The 19,448-nt window shown below is 43.7% G+C and overlaps 1 protein-coding gene across 6 annotated transcripts in view; it reads right to left on the bottom strand.

Annotated features, from left to right (window-relative positions):
* Positions 1-19,448, bottom strand: part of IL5RA (interleukin 5 receptor subunit alpha) — a 217,032-nt gene that overhangs the window by 36,476 nt on the left and 161,108 nt on the right. For 5 of the 6 annotated variants that reach the window (XM_056525034.1, XM_056525037.1, XM_056525036.1 and 2 more), the window contains 2 exons: positions 10,468-10,594; positions 7,838-7,970 (listed from right to left, as the gene is read on the bottom strand). In XM_056525034.1, the coding sequence (XP_056381009.1) occupies positions 7,838-7,970; positions 10,468-10,594 (260 nt within the window). Of the gene's footprint in view, positions 1-7,837; positions 7,971-10,467; positions 10,595-12,122; positions 12,217-19,448 lie in introns of those variants that run through there. The other variant, XM_056525039.1, reaches the window with a different exon arrangement.

The following is a 19,448-nucleotide window of genomic DNA, read 5'->3' as shown; positions in this document are numbered from 1 at the left end:
AATCCTTGTCACTCGTGACGCCAGGGTGTGGGTTAAATGCTGTATTCTTGATAGGCCTATTGCCACCCTTCCCAAGAGCAATAGGTGAGGCAGAAATAAAGGATTGTCCACAACCGCTGTTAACTGAAAACTTGCAGGAATTTTTACTGAGGAGTTTCTGTGCATGTAGTAACAGTAACAGTCCAGATAACAAAGTCTCTTTACATACAGCTTGAGCAGCAGTTGACAGTCGGTTGGGATCAGGTAAGCCCAATTTAGCTTCTGAAGGATTGTATAGCAGAGATCCGCTGGATTTAGGGGAGTAATTAGGTCCAGTGATCTTGCGATGAGTAGCGAGGAATTGCTTAGTCTATCCGCTAGGTTAGAGGCCTAGGCCGCAAGGCTTTGGCCTAGTAAACTGTCTTGTAAGCTGCGGAGGTCCTACCTCTTCCAGAGTCAGCAACCCAAGAGAGCGATCAAGATGGCGCAGGTCCCTTATATGGGCAGGGGCCGGCCGTTTTGGATTGGTCCATAACGACTGTCACTCACCGTTACTGTGCATTGTGGGTGAACACATCACGGGAACGTCCAAAGGTCCTAAAGTAAAACCATAGAGTTTTAACCTATTCACGTGACCCGCAGGTCCTGCTACTCTCCGAACAGGTAGAACCAAAAAGGAAAAGAAACCACTCGAAACGGACCATGTATAAACTAAAATGAATTTTATTTAGAATAATACAAAGACATATAAAAAATATACACACACAGCGTGGACAAACAAAAGTGGGAACCAGGGAGCAGGGGGAGACAGAAAGGGATGTAAAAAAAATATGTATATAGGGTCCAGGTGTGCTAAACAGTGGTGCAAAAAAGACAGGTATATCAAAGTAAGATTGAAGAAATTATATATACACATAAGGCACATATCAGGGCAACATTGCCTCATAAATATGATAATAAATATGCACTTATTAATTACAGTGCAACTCACATGTTTTAAAGTGCCAACAGCGTGCAAAATAAATGAATAATACCAATATGTTTAAAAACGCACACAAGACGGATCACAGAGAAAGCCACATGTAGTAGTGGCATAGATCAGTAACACTCCCTCCGCTCCCCAGTTACCCACCAGACCTCCAACGCGTTTCACCCAACGGGGCTTTATCCAGGAGTGGTGGGCAACTGGGGTGGGGTACCTTATATATGCACAACCGGCCAATCACAATGGTTACACAGAAAGAGATGATTACCTGAACGCCAGTATGCACTCCGGCGTTCTGTGTAACCATTGTGATTGGCCGGTTGTGCATATATAAGGTACCCCACCGCAGTTACCAACCACTCCTGGATAAAGCCCCGTTGGGTGAAACGCGTTGGAGGTCTGGTGGGTAACTGGGGAGCGGAGGGAGTGTTACTGATCTATGCCACTACTACATGTGGCTTTCTCTGTGATCCGTCTTGTGTGCGTTTTTAAACATATTGGTCTTTTTCATTTATTTTGCACGCTGTTGGCACTTTAAAACATGTGAGTTGCACTGTAATTAATAAGTGCATATTTATTATCATATTTATGAGGCAATGTTGCCCTGATATGTGCCTTATGTGTATATATAATTTCTTCAATCTTACTTTGATATACCTGTCTTTTTTGCACCACTGTTTAGCACACCTGGACACTATATACATATTTTTTTACCTCCCTTTCTGTCTCCCCCTGCTCCCTGGTTCCCACTTTTGTTTGTCCCTGCTGTGTGTGTATATTTTTTATATGTCTTTGTATTATTCTAAATAAAATTCATTTTAGTTTATACATGGTCCGTTTCAAGTGGTTTCTTTTCTTTTTTGGTTCTATATTTAGAGTGTTTACCACAGGACACCATACATTTATGAGCATATCCCCTTCCCTTTTTTGGCGCTCTTTCTCCGAACAGGTAGATAACTAAATATTTACATATATATCCTTATATTTATATTAAATATTGAATAGAATGACTATAAAGTTATAGACTAAATGTGATGTGACAAGGGGAGATCTACAACAGAGGGACCCCGACGTCCTAGGGACTCTGGCTATGGGGGCCTCTATACAGGTAACGTATATAATACGTTACCGGGACCCCACACATGTTTAGAGTCAGAGTTGCCATATATAGGTAATATTTTAATGTTGTTGCATTGTTTAAAAATGTGATTAGTGTTCTGGGGAGAAGTAGCTATTGCCATAGGGCCACAGCAGCTAAAGCATTTGGGTAGAAAGCCTCTGGCAGCCTGTTCCAGATCAAGTGTATTCTCATGTGCGTATATTATTGTCCTAGTTCTCAATACCCTAACAAAGGAGCATGTAAGGACATTGCCAACTAATGCCACATGGACTCACCAGACCCCCCTTGCACATGTCCCCTGGTATATTTATCTCTATGCAAATGTTATACAGTATAATGTACATATAATGTGTTATAGCTTTAAGACCTGTTGTCATGTGATTAACCTGTTGTCATGTGATTGTAACCCAGTGAGGTATCGGTGACCATGTGACCTAAGGGTGACCTATGGGACCCCTCCTAGTCTCCCTGGGAGGAGCTAGCTTGCTCTCTTCCTGCTTTGCTGAGCTGCAGTGAGGTCAAGTCCTAGGTGTGTGTCTGGATTCCAGAAAGAGGCCTAAAGTCAGTCAAGCAGCCACAGATTCTCAAGTCCATTGCCCCACAGGTCAAGTCAAAGCCTGGTAAGCTACAGAAGGGGTGAAGTCAGTCACAGTCAAGTCAGCCCAAGTCATCCTGTCTCAAGTCAGTGTGTCCTGCATCCAAATTGTGCAAGTCCACTATAAGTCCCAGCAAGCCCTTCGGTCTCTGAAGCAACTGGTCACCTCCGTGGGCCTAGCCAAACTGTATAGACAGTTACACCTGTCTGACTCAGTAAAGCTGCCGTTGTTCAGTAACTTGGCGTCAGAGTCCTCATTTGCCTCCGTGCCTAGCCCAGGATCCAGCGGTATTCCTTCAGGTGGTGTAGGGGATAAACCAAGTGTCACAAACACAAGGCCATATGCCCCTAGGGTAATTCCATCTGCCCTCATCACACCCTCACCACAGTAATCTAAACAAACAATGGTGGAATAAAAATATTATCAATTCCTGCCACATGGTCCAATGCAGAGTACCTAAGGTTAGGTCAACGAGTGGTCAGGGCGGGAAAACACCTGTCACACCTGTTTACATGTGTAAACCTGTACAAGTCATATAGTGCAAGTATCTACAGTGGGGCAAAAAAGTATTTAGTCAGCCACCAATTGTGCAAGTTCTCCCTCTTAAAAAGATGAGAGAGGCGCCTATAATTTTGCTCTTAGGTATACCTCAACTATGAGAGACATAATGAGAAAAAAATCCATAAAATCACATTGTCTGATTTTTTAAGAATTTATTTGTAAATTATGGTGGAAAATAAGTATTTGGTCAATAACAAAAGTTCATCTCAATACTTTGTTATATACCCTTTGTTTGCAATGACAGAGGTCAAACGTTTTCTGTAAGTGTTTCCACACACTGTTGCTTGTATTTTGTCCCATTACTTCATGCAGAGCTCCTCTAGAGCATTGATGTTTTGGGGCTACCGCTGGGCAACACGGACTTTCAACTCCCTCCAAAGGTTTTCTATGGGGTTGAGATCTGGAGACTGGCCAGGCCACTCCAGGACCTTGAAATGCTTCATGCTTCAGGACCATGATTAGAGTCCCTGGCAGCGTAGTGTGTTACTGATGGTAGCCTTTGTTACTTTGGTCCCAGCTCTCTGCAGGTCATTCACCAGACCCCCCCCCCCCCCCGTGTGGTTCTGGGATTTTTGCTCACCGTTCTTGTGATTATTTTGACACCATTAGGTGTCATTAATACAGGTAACGAGTGGAGGACAGGGGAGACTCTTAAAGAAGTTGTTACAGGTCTGTGAGAGCCAGAAATCTTGCTTGCTTGTAGGTGACCAAATACTTATTTTCCACCGTAATTTGCAAATAAATTCTTTAAAAATCAGAGAATGTGATTTTATGAATTTGTTTTTTCTCATTATGTCTCTTAGAGCTGGGCGGTATGACCAAATATGTGTATCATGATATTTTTTATAGCTTATGTTGGTTCCACGGTATATAACGGTATTTCTTTCACCCCCCCCCCCCCAAATCATGTGACCCGCAAGTCTGTTCTGCTCCCCCCCACCGGCCGCAGCGATGTCCCGCACCGGCCGGTGATAGACTGAGCCCACTGTCATGTAAGAAGCCGGCTTCTTACATGACAGTGCGTTTAACCTATCACTGGCCGGGGCGGGACATTGCTGCGGCCGGTGATAGGCTGACGGCTCTCCGACGTTCCAGTTCCAAGGAACAGCGTGAGGCCGACGTAGATAAGTTAAAGTTTATTTTGTGTATCTTTTGCAGCCCGGGCATAGGGATACAGCGTACAGCAGTGGTCTCAAACCTGCTGACCTCCAGCTGTTGCAAAGCTACAACTCCCAGCATGCCAGGACAGCCATTGGCTGTCCGGGCATGCTGGGAGTTGTAGATTTGCAACATCTGGAGGTCCACAGGTTGGAGACCACAGGCGTACAGTATAGAGTTCCAGCGCCAGCAGCCCGCAACAAAGAAGAGGAGGGCAGTGCTTGCAGGTGACATATGTGAGTAGTACCCCGCTGGGCTGATAATTAATTGGGGGGAGCAGAACAGCACTGGTCACATATCATTAGTTCCCCGCTGTGGGGACCGCGCAGCAGCGCTGGGCTGATAATTCATTCATTCCCAAGGGGGAGGGGCCCAACCGGTATTGCGGTATGGGAAAAATTCATATCGTGCAGCACAAAAATTTTGGTATTCGGTATGAACCGGTATACCGCCCAGCCCTAAAGTCTCTCATAGTTGAGGAATACCTATGATTAAAATTACAGGCCTCTCTCATCTTTTTAAGTGGGAGAACTTGCACAATTGGTGGCTGCACCAAAAAAATTAAGACCACCGGCACAGCTCACCACTCTAAATGGCTGCAGTGGCTGATGAACACACAGCATGGCAGCATCTTTCAATCAGTGAGCGCCTGTGGCAGGCCGGCTGTGGATCATGAGTGACGCCCCTGACGTTGCGCAGGGGGACGTCACTCATCACAGAGCCCGCGCCCACCACTGGCACAAAGAAAACTAGCTGCCCTGAGACGCCCCTGCCCTGAGACAAGTCTGCAATCTGAGCCGGGACCAGGCCTGGGCAGGTGAGGCAGCAGCGGAGGGGGGGGGGTTATGGCACAGGAGGGGAGGGGGTTAATGAATTGGAATAGGGGGGAGGAGGGGAGGGGGGTTAATGAATTGGCACAGGGGGGAGGAGGGGGGTTAATGAATTGGCACAGGGAGAAGGAGGGAGGTTAATGAATTGGCAAAGAGGGGAGGACCACCTCAATTCCCAATCCCCCCCTCTGATCCCCCTGTGCCATTTCAATTCCCTGTACCCCACCCCCCTCCCCTCTGATCCGCTGTGCTATTTCATCCCCTCCCCTATCAGAAGGGGGGGATTGAAATGGCACAGAGGGGATAAGAGGGGTGGAATTGAAATGGTACAAAAGTGGGGGGGGATTGGGAATTGAAATGGCAAAGGGGGGGATCGGCAATGGAGAGCACTGGAGTCTAACATGTTTGTCCTGCAGATGCTGAAGAGATGAAGTTTTGGCTGGAAGAAGACATCGTGGCGGTCTGAGCCGGATGGAGAAGAAAAGGAAAGAGGACACAGCTGATCAGAAAAGATTGTGCGTCCCTAAATTTAATGGTAATCACTTATATCGTATACAGATCTGTATACAGCTAGTATATATAAACCTCTGTATAGTCCTGTGTATAATCACTTACATGGTATACAGAACCTGTGTATAGCTGGTATATACCAATATATGGTCCTGTATATAATCACTTATATGGTATACAGATCCTGTATACAGCTGGTATATACCTCTATATGGTCACTGTATTGGGGGGGGGGGGGTAGTTAGGGAATCTTGGTTTGTATATAGTGGATTTTATTTAATAACAGTATAGTGGAATTATCCAGTCACTAGTCGATTTGTGGGGTAATGGTGCTTATGTGGCGGTATTATGTGTCCCTTATAAAGGTGTATTATTGGTAACATTTTTCTCGGTATACCAGTATTATTGGCAGCACAGCTGTGTCAGGGGGCTGCCTGAGGTGCCGCTGGCGGTCATTGGGTCTGCCCGATCCGGAGTCTGCCCCAAAAAGGGACCGACCTGCATGCAGGGAAATATTAGACATTTGCCATCCAGGTACATGGAAAAGCTAGGGGAGAAATTGTTACCTAGCTTTTCTGTGCTCCTGAATGGCATATCTGCTTATAATAGCACAACTATTCTAGAAAGATTTGCCTGTAACTTTTAGTCAAATCTGTCTATAATAGTGAGGTATTATAAGCAGATATGCCATTAAGGAGCATGAAAAGGCTAGGTGAGAAATTGTCACCTAGCTTTTCTGTGCTCCTTAGCGCAATTTCTGAGCGTTATGGGAGTTGTAGTCTTGCAACAGCTAGCCGGCACTGCCCGCTAGCTGTTGCAAGACTACAACTCCCAGCATGCCCTTACAGTGAGGACATGCTGGGAGTTGTAGTTGCAACAGCTTGCTTGTGAAGGCAAATCCTTGCACCGACCCTGATTAGGACCACCCAGAAAAGCACCTTCTTCATAGACAGCAATGCATTTCTTTTTTTTTTTCCAATATAGACTTTTATTAAATTTTCAACAGGATAATGTAAGATAAACAACGGTTATACAACGTTCAAGTGTAAATATAACAAGTCAGAGTTACACAGCGTGATATATAAGAAGAAAAATAAATGTGTCCATGTCCCAGCACTGTTAGAATCAGAAGCGTGCCCAGGGGATCGGAGTCAAGGCACAAAGTAATGTAAGGTAGACTGAGATATCGGGCACGTATAGCGCTCTCAGCTGTAGGTAATTACATGCCAATCAGGGTATAAACAAGGCTGGTTGAGAGCGGAAATAGAATAGGTATTACTGAGTTATCATTAAGTAGTGTGTGGGTAAACGGACTAGGGTGGTACCACATGTGAAGTTTTAAGGAAAGCAAAAAAGAAGTGATGAGTCAGAGATGGAGAGATACAAGGAAAGAGAGACAGGGGTAAGAAGCAATGCATTTCTATGTGAAGTTCAAGGTTTCTGCGGACACGGGAATCAGACGTGCACATTGAATTTCCATTGAACTCTGCTGAGCTATGTAGTTCACACCTGATTTGGCAAGTTCTGTGCTGTATATACAATAATATGTCACATTTTCCTCTTACTGTATTAACATTCTGACACCTTTAACCTTTATATTTTTCTGTCTACAGAGCTGAGAGAGGGCTTAATTTTTTTTTTTTATATATAGTGATCTGTAGTTTTAGTGACACAATTTTAGTGTAGATAGGGTTTTTTTTTTTCATTATTTTTTGGGGGATGTATTATTTTTGGGGTAGATGGCACTGAGTATTGTTTTCATTTATGGCATTTACATTGCAGTATACATTTTTAATTTTGATCGTCCAGACTCAGCAGTACCAAATAAAAAAATAGTAAAAAGGTGTTGGTTTAACTTTATACCATAAGGCATTTATTATTATTATTATTTTGTGATAAAATGAGTGACCTCCGATGTCGGCCAATGAGGTGATTGTCGGGTGCTGAGTTTGTGCCATACCCGATGGATATGTAGGAGACTTAGCTCCTGTACCCATTCCAGACATCCTTAAAGTTCCGCAACTTTACAGCTTTACATTTGTATTCAGTGATCCCAATCCCCAGTATCCTGTTAACAATTGCTAGAATAGCTTCATACCTGTATGAAAGGCTATACTCAGTGTCTGCCGGAGCCTTCTTCCCAGGGGTCCATTTACAGCTAAGGTTACATTTCTCTGACTCATGTAGGTAAATCTCACAGGATAAATCTGTAGCTGATGTTCCTTCAACTCCTGAAAAACAAATTACAGACATAATAACAAATTGATAGATCATGGGCAATGATGTGCTGCAAACACTCTGCACTGCTGGAAGACCATGCTTCTATAATATATATCTCAGGTTTTTAACTTCCTTTAAGATCAGAATGCTCCTGAAATATTCTGTATTGCAGGTGAAGCCCTGCTCCTTTAAATATAAAACAATTTATCTGTGACCTCCTGTAAGAATACAGAAAAATACTCTACTCTGGTGGGTGACCTGTTTCTAGGGGTGGCTGGGACAAGGGGCAGGGGCTTACACAAGAGGACAGTTTCACCTTCCCCTTGACCCCTCTGAACTGTACAGACATTCTCAGGATTCCCATACATTGAAATACTGCCATGGGCTATGTGGGCAAGTGGTGCTTTTAACTAGAAGTGTGTTCTAACTTGCTTACATTTAAAAGTGGCATTCATCCAGGGCAAGCCCTACAACGGGTCTCTGGGAACCTTGGATGCAGAGGCAATTTATCCAGAATGACACATTGCTGCCCAAACGTTATGTGCCGCCAGGCCCAGACAGACAAATTCCCCATGGGCCGCTCCAATAGGCGATACAGTGAGCCACTTTACCTATCACCGACCAACCCTGCTCAGTTCTCTGCTTGTATTCAATTGTAAGCGTATGCTTAAGATTCATTTACAATTGAATTATAAGTGGCCAGCGATGTACAGGAGCCGTAGGCAGCATGATTACATAATTACACTACCAGCTACTGTCTCTGTTGTATTTAGGGGCACAGTATATGCCAGGGTTATATTCATAGGATACAGTGTGTGGCAGGGTTGTATTCAGGGGCCACAATATATGGCAGGGTCATATTCAGAGGTGCAGTGTCTGACAAGGTTGCATTAATAATTGTCTTCGTGTAGAGGATGATGATCTGCTGATAAAGTGAGAAGTCAATGATTCCTGGCGTCAGACTCTGCAGAGGGAAGATGTAGCTGAAAGAAATCATGGCGGTCTGGACCAGATGGAAAAGGATAAAATAAAAGGAATGGAGAAAATGTCACCTGTGAGTTATGGTGTATTGTACTGTCTGTATATATGCACATATTTAATATCTTTTTTTAGGAGCCCTCCTGACAAGGTGCTGTTGCATCTAAATTTTCGGAGGTAGAGGGTCAGCACTTCATTCTTTGATCCAGGCCGCACAATATGTATTAGTCTGGACTTGTACTCATTTTCATGGCCGCAGACAGCTTCATGTCTGAAGCCACTAGAAGACTGGAGTTGCACACATGCATAGTATGTTGTCACCTATTCTCCATGTGTTCATGCTGAGGGAAGAGATGCTCAAAGACCTCTAGAGGTCATAAAGATGGGAGAGAGAAGGCTGATGATTGTGGGGGATATTGGAAAGGGGGAGTATGGTTTTTAATTCGTTATTTTTTTAATATTGACAATAGGGTATCTACCTACTGGGGACCTATCTACATGAGGTAAATACCTAATGGGGGCATACCTATACAAGAAACTACCTAGCGGGGGGCCGTTATACTGGAGAACCTACCTACTGGGGTCTAAAAACTGGCAAAACTACCGACTAGGGGCCTTTATGCTAGGAAAACTACCTACTGTAGCACCTATATTCAGGGCATAACTACCTACCTGCGTACATGTATACTGTAGTAACTACATATTGGGAGGACCTGTCTACCGAAGAGACCTACCCTCACCTTTTCCCTAATCCACTTACCCACCCACTTTACTGCGTGAAACACCTAGGCAGCATTTTTACTGTTTGAGGCACTGTATGGCCACAGTATACCCATCTTTTAATGGCTACGTCCAGCAGGATAATGCAACAGATCACAAACATCAAGTAATCTGAACATGACAATAAATTCCCTGTACTCCAATGGCCTCCAGATCTCAATCCAATAGAACACATTTGAGATGTGGTATAACAGAAGATTCGCATAATGGATGTGCAACCTTGAAATCTGCAGCAACTGCGTGATGCCATCATGTCCATATGGACCAAAATATCTGAAGAATGTTTCCAGCACCTTGCAGAAAGTATGCCATGAAGAATGAAGGCAAAAGGGGATGCAACCCGGTACTTGCAAGGCATAACTATTAAAGTAGCCAGTGAGTGTATGTGTGTGTATCACAGTTAATAGAATTCATGTTTGTATGTTCTTTATTGTGTATATTTTCATGTTTTGGATCCACTTTCATGACTATGAACCCCCTTCATACACCCCTTGGGGGGGGGGGGGTGTCTTCGGCTGCCGCTGTACACATTATGTGATGTCATGCAATAACACAGACTAATACTGCATGTAATATTGGAATGCATTTTTACAGAAGACCATACAGTATATATTTGCTGTGGAGCCCTGGCTGGTCATTCCTCATATAGGCTTTCTCTTAAATACTCAGCAAATATTGTGCACTATTAGAAAATCATGAATAACTTATACACCTGAAACATATCAGACATACACTGAGGTTTGCACTCACCTGAATACGGGGGGATAGATTTAGACACCCACCCACTTTTAGAACCATCCTCTTTGATCTCTGCAGCCACATCAACAGTGAGACCTCTGTGCAGTGTTATCTGTTGTGTGGAAGTGTTTGTAGAGGTCTATAAGACAAGAAGTAAATAGTCGGTACAACAAACAAGTATAAGACGGATTATAATCAACTACTAATTTATATATGACTCTTACATATGACTTGGTATAAGCCAAGTATTACCTGTATATGATTAGATAGATAGAAAGATATCAATAAAGAAAGATTTGCAGCACTACTCATAAAACAATTCCAGTGCCAATCAATTCTATATTCATATAAAGTGCATAAACTTTTTTTTCCTCTCCCTTTTGGTGTGTAAATTAAGGAAAGAAGAAGGGGAAGGAAAAAGAGGGTTTATTAACATAAAGAGTACATATGAATGTGGAGGTGGGGGATAAGGGTCAGACGGCACTAGATGTAAATTTGGGAATTGTATGGTTTTTCTTTTTTTTATAATTTTTCCACAATGTGTGAAGATATTGATGGTAATATTGGTGGTAATTGTATGATGAACTAATAATTATTGTAATTGACATATAAAAGAATATTAAAATAAAATTTATTTAAAAAAAAGTGCATAAACTGTGCATAAACCATAATAATAATGCATAAAGTGCCATACAGTGTATTTAAATTATTAAAAATTCTTGAAAAACTCTCAAATACATGACAGAATATATAATGAGCTAAATATGTACACCTGTACATCATTGTATACAGACATATCCATATATATAAGCATCATTTAAGAAGGAGGAACGCTCACCTGCTCTCAGATACAATGGCCCCGATTGGTGTGGAAAAAAAACCCACTGTGCAAGTGCATACTGTGATCACCGAGTACATGTCAGGCCATCAGCTGACTATCCCGGTCACGTGACTCGCATGACTCGCATCACCTGATCTAAGTCAGTCATATGATCGTTGCCATAGAGAAAGCCGATGCTCATGCTCAGCCCCCCCTCGGCATCTATCATAGAGCTATATTCAACCAGAGGAAACGCATCCAAATGTAACCTGGGATCAAAGAAACTTATACTTATAACATATAATTAAAGTAGGTGCCTAGGTTTTAATATATATATACATAGCAGTGTGGAGGATGGGGGGCTGTGGGAGTGTGGAGGATGGGGGGCTGTAGCAGTGTGGAGGATGGGGGGCTGTGGGAGTGTGGAGGATGGGGGGCTGTAGCAGTGTGGAGGATGGGGGGCTGTAGCAGTGTGGAGGATGGGGGGCTGTGGGAGTGTGGAGGATGGGGGGCTGTAGCAGTGTGGAGGATGGGGGGCTGTGGGAGTGTGGAGGATGGGGGGCTGTAGCAGTGTGGAGGATGGGAGGCTGTAGCAGTGTGGAGTATGCCGCCCCCCCCCCCCATCTTCCACACTGCTACAGCTCCCCATCCTTCCACAGCCCCCCATCCTCCACACTCCCGCAGCCCCCCATCCTCCACACTCCTGCAGCCCCCCATCCTCCACACTGCTACAGCCCCCCCCATCCTCCCCTTCCCCCATCGTCCTCCACACTCCTACAGTGCCCCCCACCCCTCTGCCATAATAAACTACACATTTCATCCCCAGCGGAAACCAGCATTTCCCCACCTTCATAGCGTCCACAACTGAAGCTGGAGCTCTTGGCGGCGGGATCTCCTTCTGCTGCTTAGCAGCCGGGGCAGGGACACGTCCATGATGTCGGGCGTGCATACGCACGTACGTTTTAAAGCGACAGCGTCCCTGCCCTGGCTCATTTAACTTGCCAAGGGACCAGCCAAAGGGGATAAGGGGAGGGGGGGGGGAGCATTTCGGTCCGCATTACTGGGGGCCACATTCAATATAACAAATTACAATACATTATGGGGGAGATTTATTAAGAAATGTCTATGTTAGATCAAATTTCCACCTTTTTTTCGTCTATACTTTGACTAGCGTGCCCCTTATTCATCAATAATGCGCAGCGTAATGATGAATAAGGTGCAGCTCTCCTTTTGCGTGAAAAGTTGTCTAACGTGCACCTTTTCTAAAAAAGAGTCATACCAACAACCAGAGGCCTGGGTTCTCAACCCGTGGTACAAGTACCCAAAGGGGTACGCCACGGGTTGAGCTATGGTATGCGAAAGCGCCGACAAATACTGGCCATGCACTGGCAAGTACTTGTCAGCACATAGCCGGGCAAACCTCCAGCTGTTGCAAAACTACAATTCTCAGCATGCAGTGACAGAAGTGCATACTGGGACTTGTAGTTATGCAACAGCTGGAGGCACACTACTATAACTTTCAGCATGCCCTTTGGCTGTCCGTGCATGCTGGGGGTTGTAGTTATGCAACAGCTGGAGGCACACTGGTTGCAAAACACAGAGTTTGTTACATAACTCAGTGTTACCCAACCCATGCGCATCCAGCTGTTGCGAAACTAAAACTCCCAGCATGCATGGTCTGTCAGTGCATGCTGGGAGTTATAGTTTTGCAACAGCTGGAGGCACACGGGTTTGGAAACACTGAGTTAGAAAACAGATAATGTTTCCCAGACAGTGTGCCTCCAGTTGTTGCAAAACTACAACTCCCAGCATGCCCAGACAGCCGAAGGGCATGCTGGGAGTTGTAGTTTTGCAACAACTGGAGGTGAACAGATTGGGGACCACTGTGTAGTGGTCTCCAAACTGTGGCCCTCCAGATGTTGCAAAACTTCAACTCCAAGCATGCCCAGACTGCCTAGGCATGCTGGGAGTTGTAGTTTGGCAACATCTGCAGGGCCAGATGTTACAGAACTACAACTCCCAGCATGCCTGGACTGTCTGGGCATGCTGAGAGTTCTAGTTTTGCAACATCTGGAAGAGCACAGATTAGAGACCACTGCACAGTGGTCTCCAAACTGTGGCCCTCCAGATGTTGCAAAACTACAACTACCAGCATGTCCAGACAGCCAAAGGCTGTCTGGGCATGCTGGGAGTTGTAGTTTTGAAACTCCTAGAAGCAGCAGCAAAGATTAGTGATGATCTTCACTGCTGCCTCTGATACCGACGCTGCCTCCTCCACTTGCCTGGGAAATAGCCGTTAAGTTATACTGGAATATCGGTATAAGTTATCGGCTATCGGCCTGAAAGGTAAGGGATTATCGGTATCGGCCCTAAAAAATCGATATCGGTCCATCCCTAGACCTGGTAAAAGCGGGACTTCTGCCAGTTAACCTGTGCGATGCAGGTTAACTGAATGCCATCTATAGACTGCGGAATGCGCGAAGGACCTGCGCAATTCGCCGTCTATAGACGGGATTCTGCAGGAAAGGGTTGAAGGTTGAAATGTGGAAGGTAGAAATTATTCTCATGCCTACTAGTAGGGGGTGTAGCTTTGCGCCTAAAAATTTACCTTTGCGCACAAAATAGCGACTTTTGACAAATGATAAATACGTGACCACTGCAAGGTCAAAAAGAAAAAGTTCTACTGGTAGGCAAAAAGAGTAAAACTGTCTATATCAAAAGGCGCATAAAAGTCTCAAAATATGCTGCTTGCGCCTGAACTGCGCCTGAACATAGACAAAAAAAATGCTCTAAAAGCAAATGATAAATCTCCCCCTATGTGTGTGTTCTATCATTCAGTAGAATCCAATAACAGTATTATGGGAGGTCTCTACTTTCTACATTGTGGGGGAAATTTATCAAAAACTGTCCAGAGGAAAAGTTTCCCAGTTGCCTATAGCAACCAATCAGATCGCTTCTTTCATTTTTAACAAGGCCCCTGGCAAAATGAAAGAAGCAATCTGATTGGTTGCTATAGGCAACTGGGCAACTTTTCCTCTGGACAGGTTTTGATAAATCTCTCCCTAAATCCATTAGGACAAAGTGTGTTCTCTCCAGGTAAAAGAATTAGACTATCACCCCCTTTCGCAGGTACAGGCACAAAATCAATAGCCATGAATTTGATATCACTCTCCGTGTGCCTGACCTCAACACAGTGCTTGGACACAGGGAGATCCAGTTTCTTTTTCCTAATACTGTACCTAATGGTTATTCAGTCTAGTCTTGAGGCTCCTAGTTGTCTGGCCCACATATAAAAAATTGCAACGGCAAATCAACACATACACTACCCATGTTGAATCACAAGTAAGGAAATGATTCAGATTTTATATTCGTCCATACTTTCTTTGTGGAGAAATAGATAGATAGATATCTGGTGTAAGTTATAAATCTTTTTGTATTTATGGGGACATTTATCATTGTTTGCTTTGGTAAGAGAGTTCTGTAGGAGTTTTGTTTTTTGCTTTGGTTTTGCTTATGTGTGATGTATTTATTATACTATCACAGAGGGTTGATACATTTGGCTTACATAAGCAAAAACTATAAATTACTTTAGAATGCAAATTTTTTAGCACACACAAGCAAAAAACTATAAATAACTTCAGAACACCACTGGGAAGCACCACCTCCTCTACTTTGTGTTTATAATTTTTTCCCTAAATGTACTGAACAATTTTTTTGTGTTTTTTTCTTCTTCTCATTTTAGATCAGTGTATGCAGAGGACTTCTTTGTCTTCAGTGGACTATGTAGATGACCAGTGTTTTTTTATTTTTTTATTAATAAAATGCTTAAAGATGGCTTGTAGGGGGAGTGTTATTTTTGGAATAAATTATTTTTTTAAACACGTTGTTTTTTATAATTAAATTTACTTTGCAGGCTTAGTAGTGGAAGCTGTCTTATAGACAGAATCCATTACTAAGCTGGTGCTTAGCATAAGCCTCAAAAACAGCTAGTGCTAATCCCCAATTATTACCCGGGTACCCACCGCCACAAGGGTGCCGGGAAGAGCCGGTACCAGCAGGCCCGGAGCATCAAAAATGGCGCTTCTGGCCTAGGAGGTAACAGGCGGGTATTATTTAGGCTGGGGAGGGCCAGTAACAATGGTCCTCATCCACCCTGGTAATGTCAGGCTGTTGCTGCTTGAATGGTATCTGGCTGAGAATGAAAATATGGGGAACCCTACACGTTTTTTGGAAACAATTAAATAATTAAAAAAAAAAAGTGTGTGGTTCCCCCTATTTTCATTCTCAGCCAGATACCAACCAAGCAGCAACAGCCTGACGTTACCAGGGTGGGCGAGGACCATTGTTACTGGCCCTCCCCAGCCTAAATAACACCAGCTCTTCCTGGCACCACTGTGACTATGAGTACCAGGGTAATACTTGGGATTAGCGCTAGCAGTTTTTGAGGCTAACTCTAAGCCCCCTCGTAGTAATGGGCTCCGTCTATAACACAGCTTCCACTACTAAGCCTGTAAAGTAAATAAAAAAACACAAAAACGTTTAAAAAACTTTTATTCCCCAAAAACTTTTATTCCTGCACAAGCCCTCGTTAACCATTTTATTAATATATTGTGGTAAAGTGTATGGAAAAGTGCTGAATGGTGTCTATTTTTCCCCTGGTTTTCTCAACCAGGTGCGATCCATGTTGGGTTAAGTCCAGTTCACATTCCTTGGTCCGTTACGAGTTTTTGCCTCCTCTCTGATCTGGTCCAGCTGAAGTTACCTGGACTAATTGAAAGCCATATATAAAGACTTGCTGGGACTTTTAGTAGGGAGAGGAGAGACTGGCAGATGCAGCCTGACTGGAGTTGCTCCCAAAACCCACAGGTGGGAACTGTGTTATGCTTTGGACTTGCTTTACTTTATGTGTTAACTTAGTGAGGTATCCTGTGTGTTAGTCAGAGCCGTGCAGGCTTAGGTGTTTATTATTTTGTATTGCACTATGTTATGTGCCAGAGTCCTGTGAATAAACGGCCTTTTGGATTTTATGAAACCTGATGCCTGTGTGAACACTGTCATTGCTGTCCCATCGTGTGAGCTGATCCCTACAATATATATATAAAAAAAATAAGTGGATTATTGTTGTAGTCCTCCGAATCCGAAGTAGTCCTCTGCATAAAAGGATCTGAAATGCCAAGAAAAAAAACACAAAACTATGTTAGTACATTTATAGGGCTCTCCTCTAGGGAGAACGCCCATAAAGCAGTGTTTCCAAACAGGGATCCTCCAGCTGTTGCTAAACTACAATTTAATTTAGCAACAGTGAGCCTCCAGTTTAGCAACATCTAGAGTCTCACTGTTGCTAAACTACAACTCCCTTGATAGGAGTTGTAGTTTAGGAACAGTAAGACTCCAGCTGTTGCTAAACTACAACTCCGATGATGGGAGTTGTAGTTTAGGAACAGTGAGACTCCAGCTGTTGCTAAACTACAACTACCATGATGGGAGTTGTAGTTTAGCAACAGTTGGAGACACCCCGTTTCTAAACTACAACTTCTATGACGGGAGTTGTAGTTTAGAAAAGGCTGGAGGCACCCTGGTGTTAAAATGCCAGCTGCGTCTACCACCAGCCCGCTAGCTGTTGCAAGACTACAACTACCAGCATGCCCTTAAAGTATGGACATGCTGGGAGTTGTAGTCATGCGGCGTTGGCTGGTGACAATCTTGTCATCCGCCCGGCCATCTAATACACTCCCCCCCTGTGCCGCACAACTACAATTCCCAGCATGTCCTTACAGTAAGGACATGCTGGGAGTTGTAGTAGTGTTGCGTGGGCAAGAGATGTGCAGGCGGGTAACAAGCTTGTCACCCTACTGTACATCTCTGACCTGGTCGTCCCACCGTGCCTGTGAAAATCAAAGTATAAAAAGTCGAACAAAAACTCTCACCTGCGACTTTTTGTGCAGCTTTTTGAAATTGCTCTCCTAGGCAAGTTTGTAAGCCAAGTCTGACCTTGCTTACACTTGCGACTTTTTGAAGGGGGTTGCAACTTTTATTTGCTTATGTACGACTTTCGCAATGATAAATTCTGGACCACTGCAAAGTAAAAACTGAAAATTGCTTAGGCAGGGCAGATTGGTATTTTTTGCTTACTCACAAAGGCTGCAATAAAAATTGCTTAGGCGCACGTGCGACTTTTTGTGTGACTTTTGTAAGCATAAATCTCCCTCTTAGTGATTACAGATGAGCAAACTTTTCAAATGTTTAGTTCTGCTGGTTCGTTGTACTCTGGCAAAAAGTACTGTCTCTGACTTAACTAGTTCTGTACCCATAGTTCACCAATAGCCCTAAAATGTGTGTATAACACTGTCTAAGAGCCCTAAAAGCCCTGTATAACAATGTCACCTAGGAGAGAAATCTATGTAATTCTGAGCTATGGTACCCGGTAGTAACTAACAGGCTGAATAAAAACACACTAAACTAGCAGATTATAATTTTTTTAATGAATTACCAAAATGTATCCCTTTTTGGTGGCTGCAATTGTTATAAGCACAATTGGTATCGAAAGAAGATATGACTCTTTCTGAATGGTCCAAAAATGATACCTTTTTGGGAGTAGCAACAGGTTTTGTGCCTGGGAAGTGAAGATGCAAGGGCTTTGAGAAATTATCCCCATTTTGGGGCAAAGCAGGACACTTAAAAACTGACACTTAACTTCCAATGAAAACAGATTTTGCACATATGCATAATGCTCGCAGCTGCTTTACTACAATTATTATATCTGTGTGGTCCTACTCCCATCTGTGTTGTTCACTCCTTAGTGTCCCTCACAGAGATCTTCACCTAACACCTACTATGTACATATGCTTTTATAGTGGCTTTGTGGAATAACATGAAATTAACACTTGGTGACACCAGGGCACCGTTGGCCTATACACGGTCCGATGTTGAGACAGGTTCTCCTGGGCCAAGTGCTGGGCAATAAATACTCCTATACAACCTTACAGATAACTGTCTTTACTGAGGTAGGAGAGACAGTAATTCCTTTACAGTATAGATTGGTGCAGGGAATGGAAGTGCAGAGTAAACCTTGGAAGCCTATTGCCTTGCTGGGACTTGTAGTTGCTTGTGCTGTGCTGTATGGTGACTGACTTTAGTGCTGCAGACCGACTGACTGAAGACTATTGCTTTTCTACCCCAGAGTTTAGTGCTTACTGCTAGGCTTTGACTTTTCACCTGATCGTAGGGGATTTTCCTTGGGATTTGCGTGCCTGCAGGTTTAGACTTCAGATTAGCTTGAGGCCATCTCAGATCACCTCATACTTCTCTCTGACTTCTCCACACTGTACCTTAACACTGCTAGCTGAGACTAGACCAGACTCCACTGGATTGGTCTGCACTGCACTTCGGGCAACTCCCCCCCCCCCCCCCCTACACTATATACAGGGCAATTTGGAGGATTCCCATTGGGGTAGACAGGCCACCTGATTCACTCTGCACCTTCTCTGCTAACATGTCTTCAAGAAACAGTAGCGTGGAAAATTCTAGAACAACAAGATGGCATAAGACTACAATATAATGAGTCCTGAGTAGTGGGCCCAAGACGGACACTGAAGGCAACATCTGTCTGACAGGATGGGCAGGGTACAGTATTCAGTACTGGGTCACCACAGCTTTGACATCACCCCTTATACTGCCCCCTGATTGGTTGGGAGAGCTGTTTGAAAGGCATTATGGGGTTCCCTTAGGTCATGAGATCCTTTTTCCTCCTTTCTACCATGTGGCTGGTGTTATTTTGGGGGTTCTACAGGCTGTTTGCTAATCTCTAATAGTGATATGGAACATTTATGTACAGCTGGTATAAGTTGTACATCTTTTTTGTATACTGTATAGTAAAATACAAAAAACATTACAACATGCTGGTATATCCTGGGCCTCTTTTCGTGTAGAATTATATATGTACAACTACTGTAAGTTATACATATTCTTGTATACAGTGATATGGACCATGCTGGTATAACCTGGGTATGTACTGTGCTGTATATAATTATATATGTACAGCTGGTATAAGTTATACATCTTCTTGTATATAGTGATATAGACCATGCTGGTATAACCTGGACATCTTCTGCATATAATTATATATGTACAGCTGGCATAAGTTATACATCTTCTTGTATGTAGTGATATGGAC

The sequence above is a fragment of the Hyla sarda genome, chromosome 6 (genome assembly GCF_029499605.1).
Source record: "Hyla sarda isolate aHylSar1 chromosome 6, aHylSar1.hap1, whole genome shotgun sequence".
NCBI lineage: Eukaryota > Metazoa > Chordata > Amphibia > Anura > Hylidae > Hyla > Hyla sarda.
The sequence above is the reverse complement of the archived record's forward strand: the minus strand, read 5'-3'. Positions and strand labels throughout refer to the sequence as shown.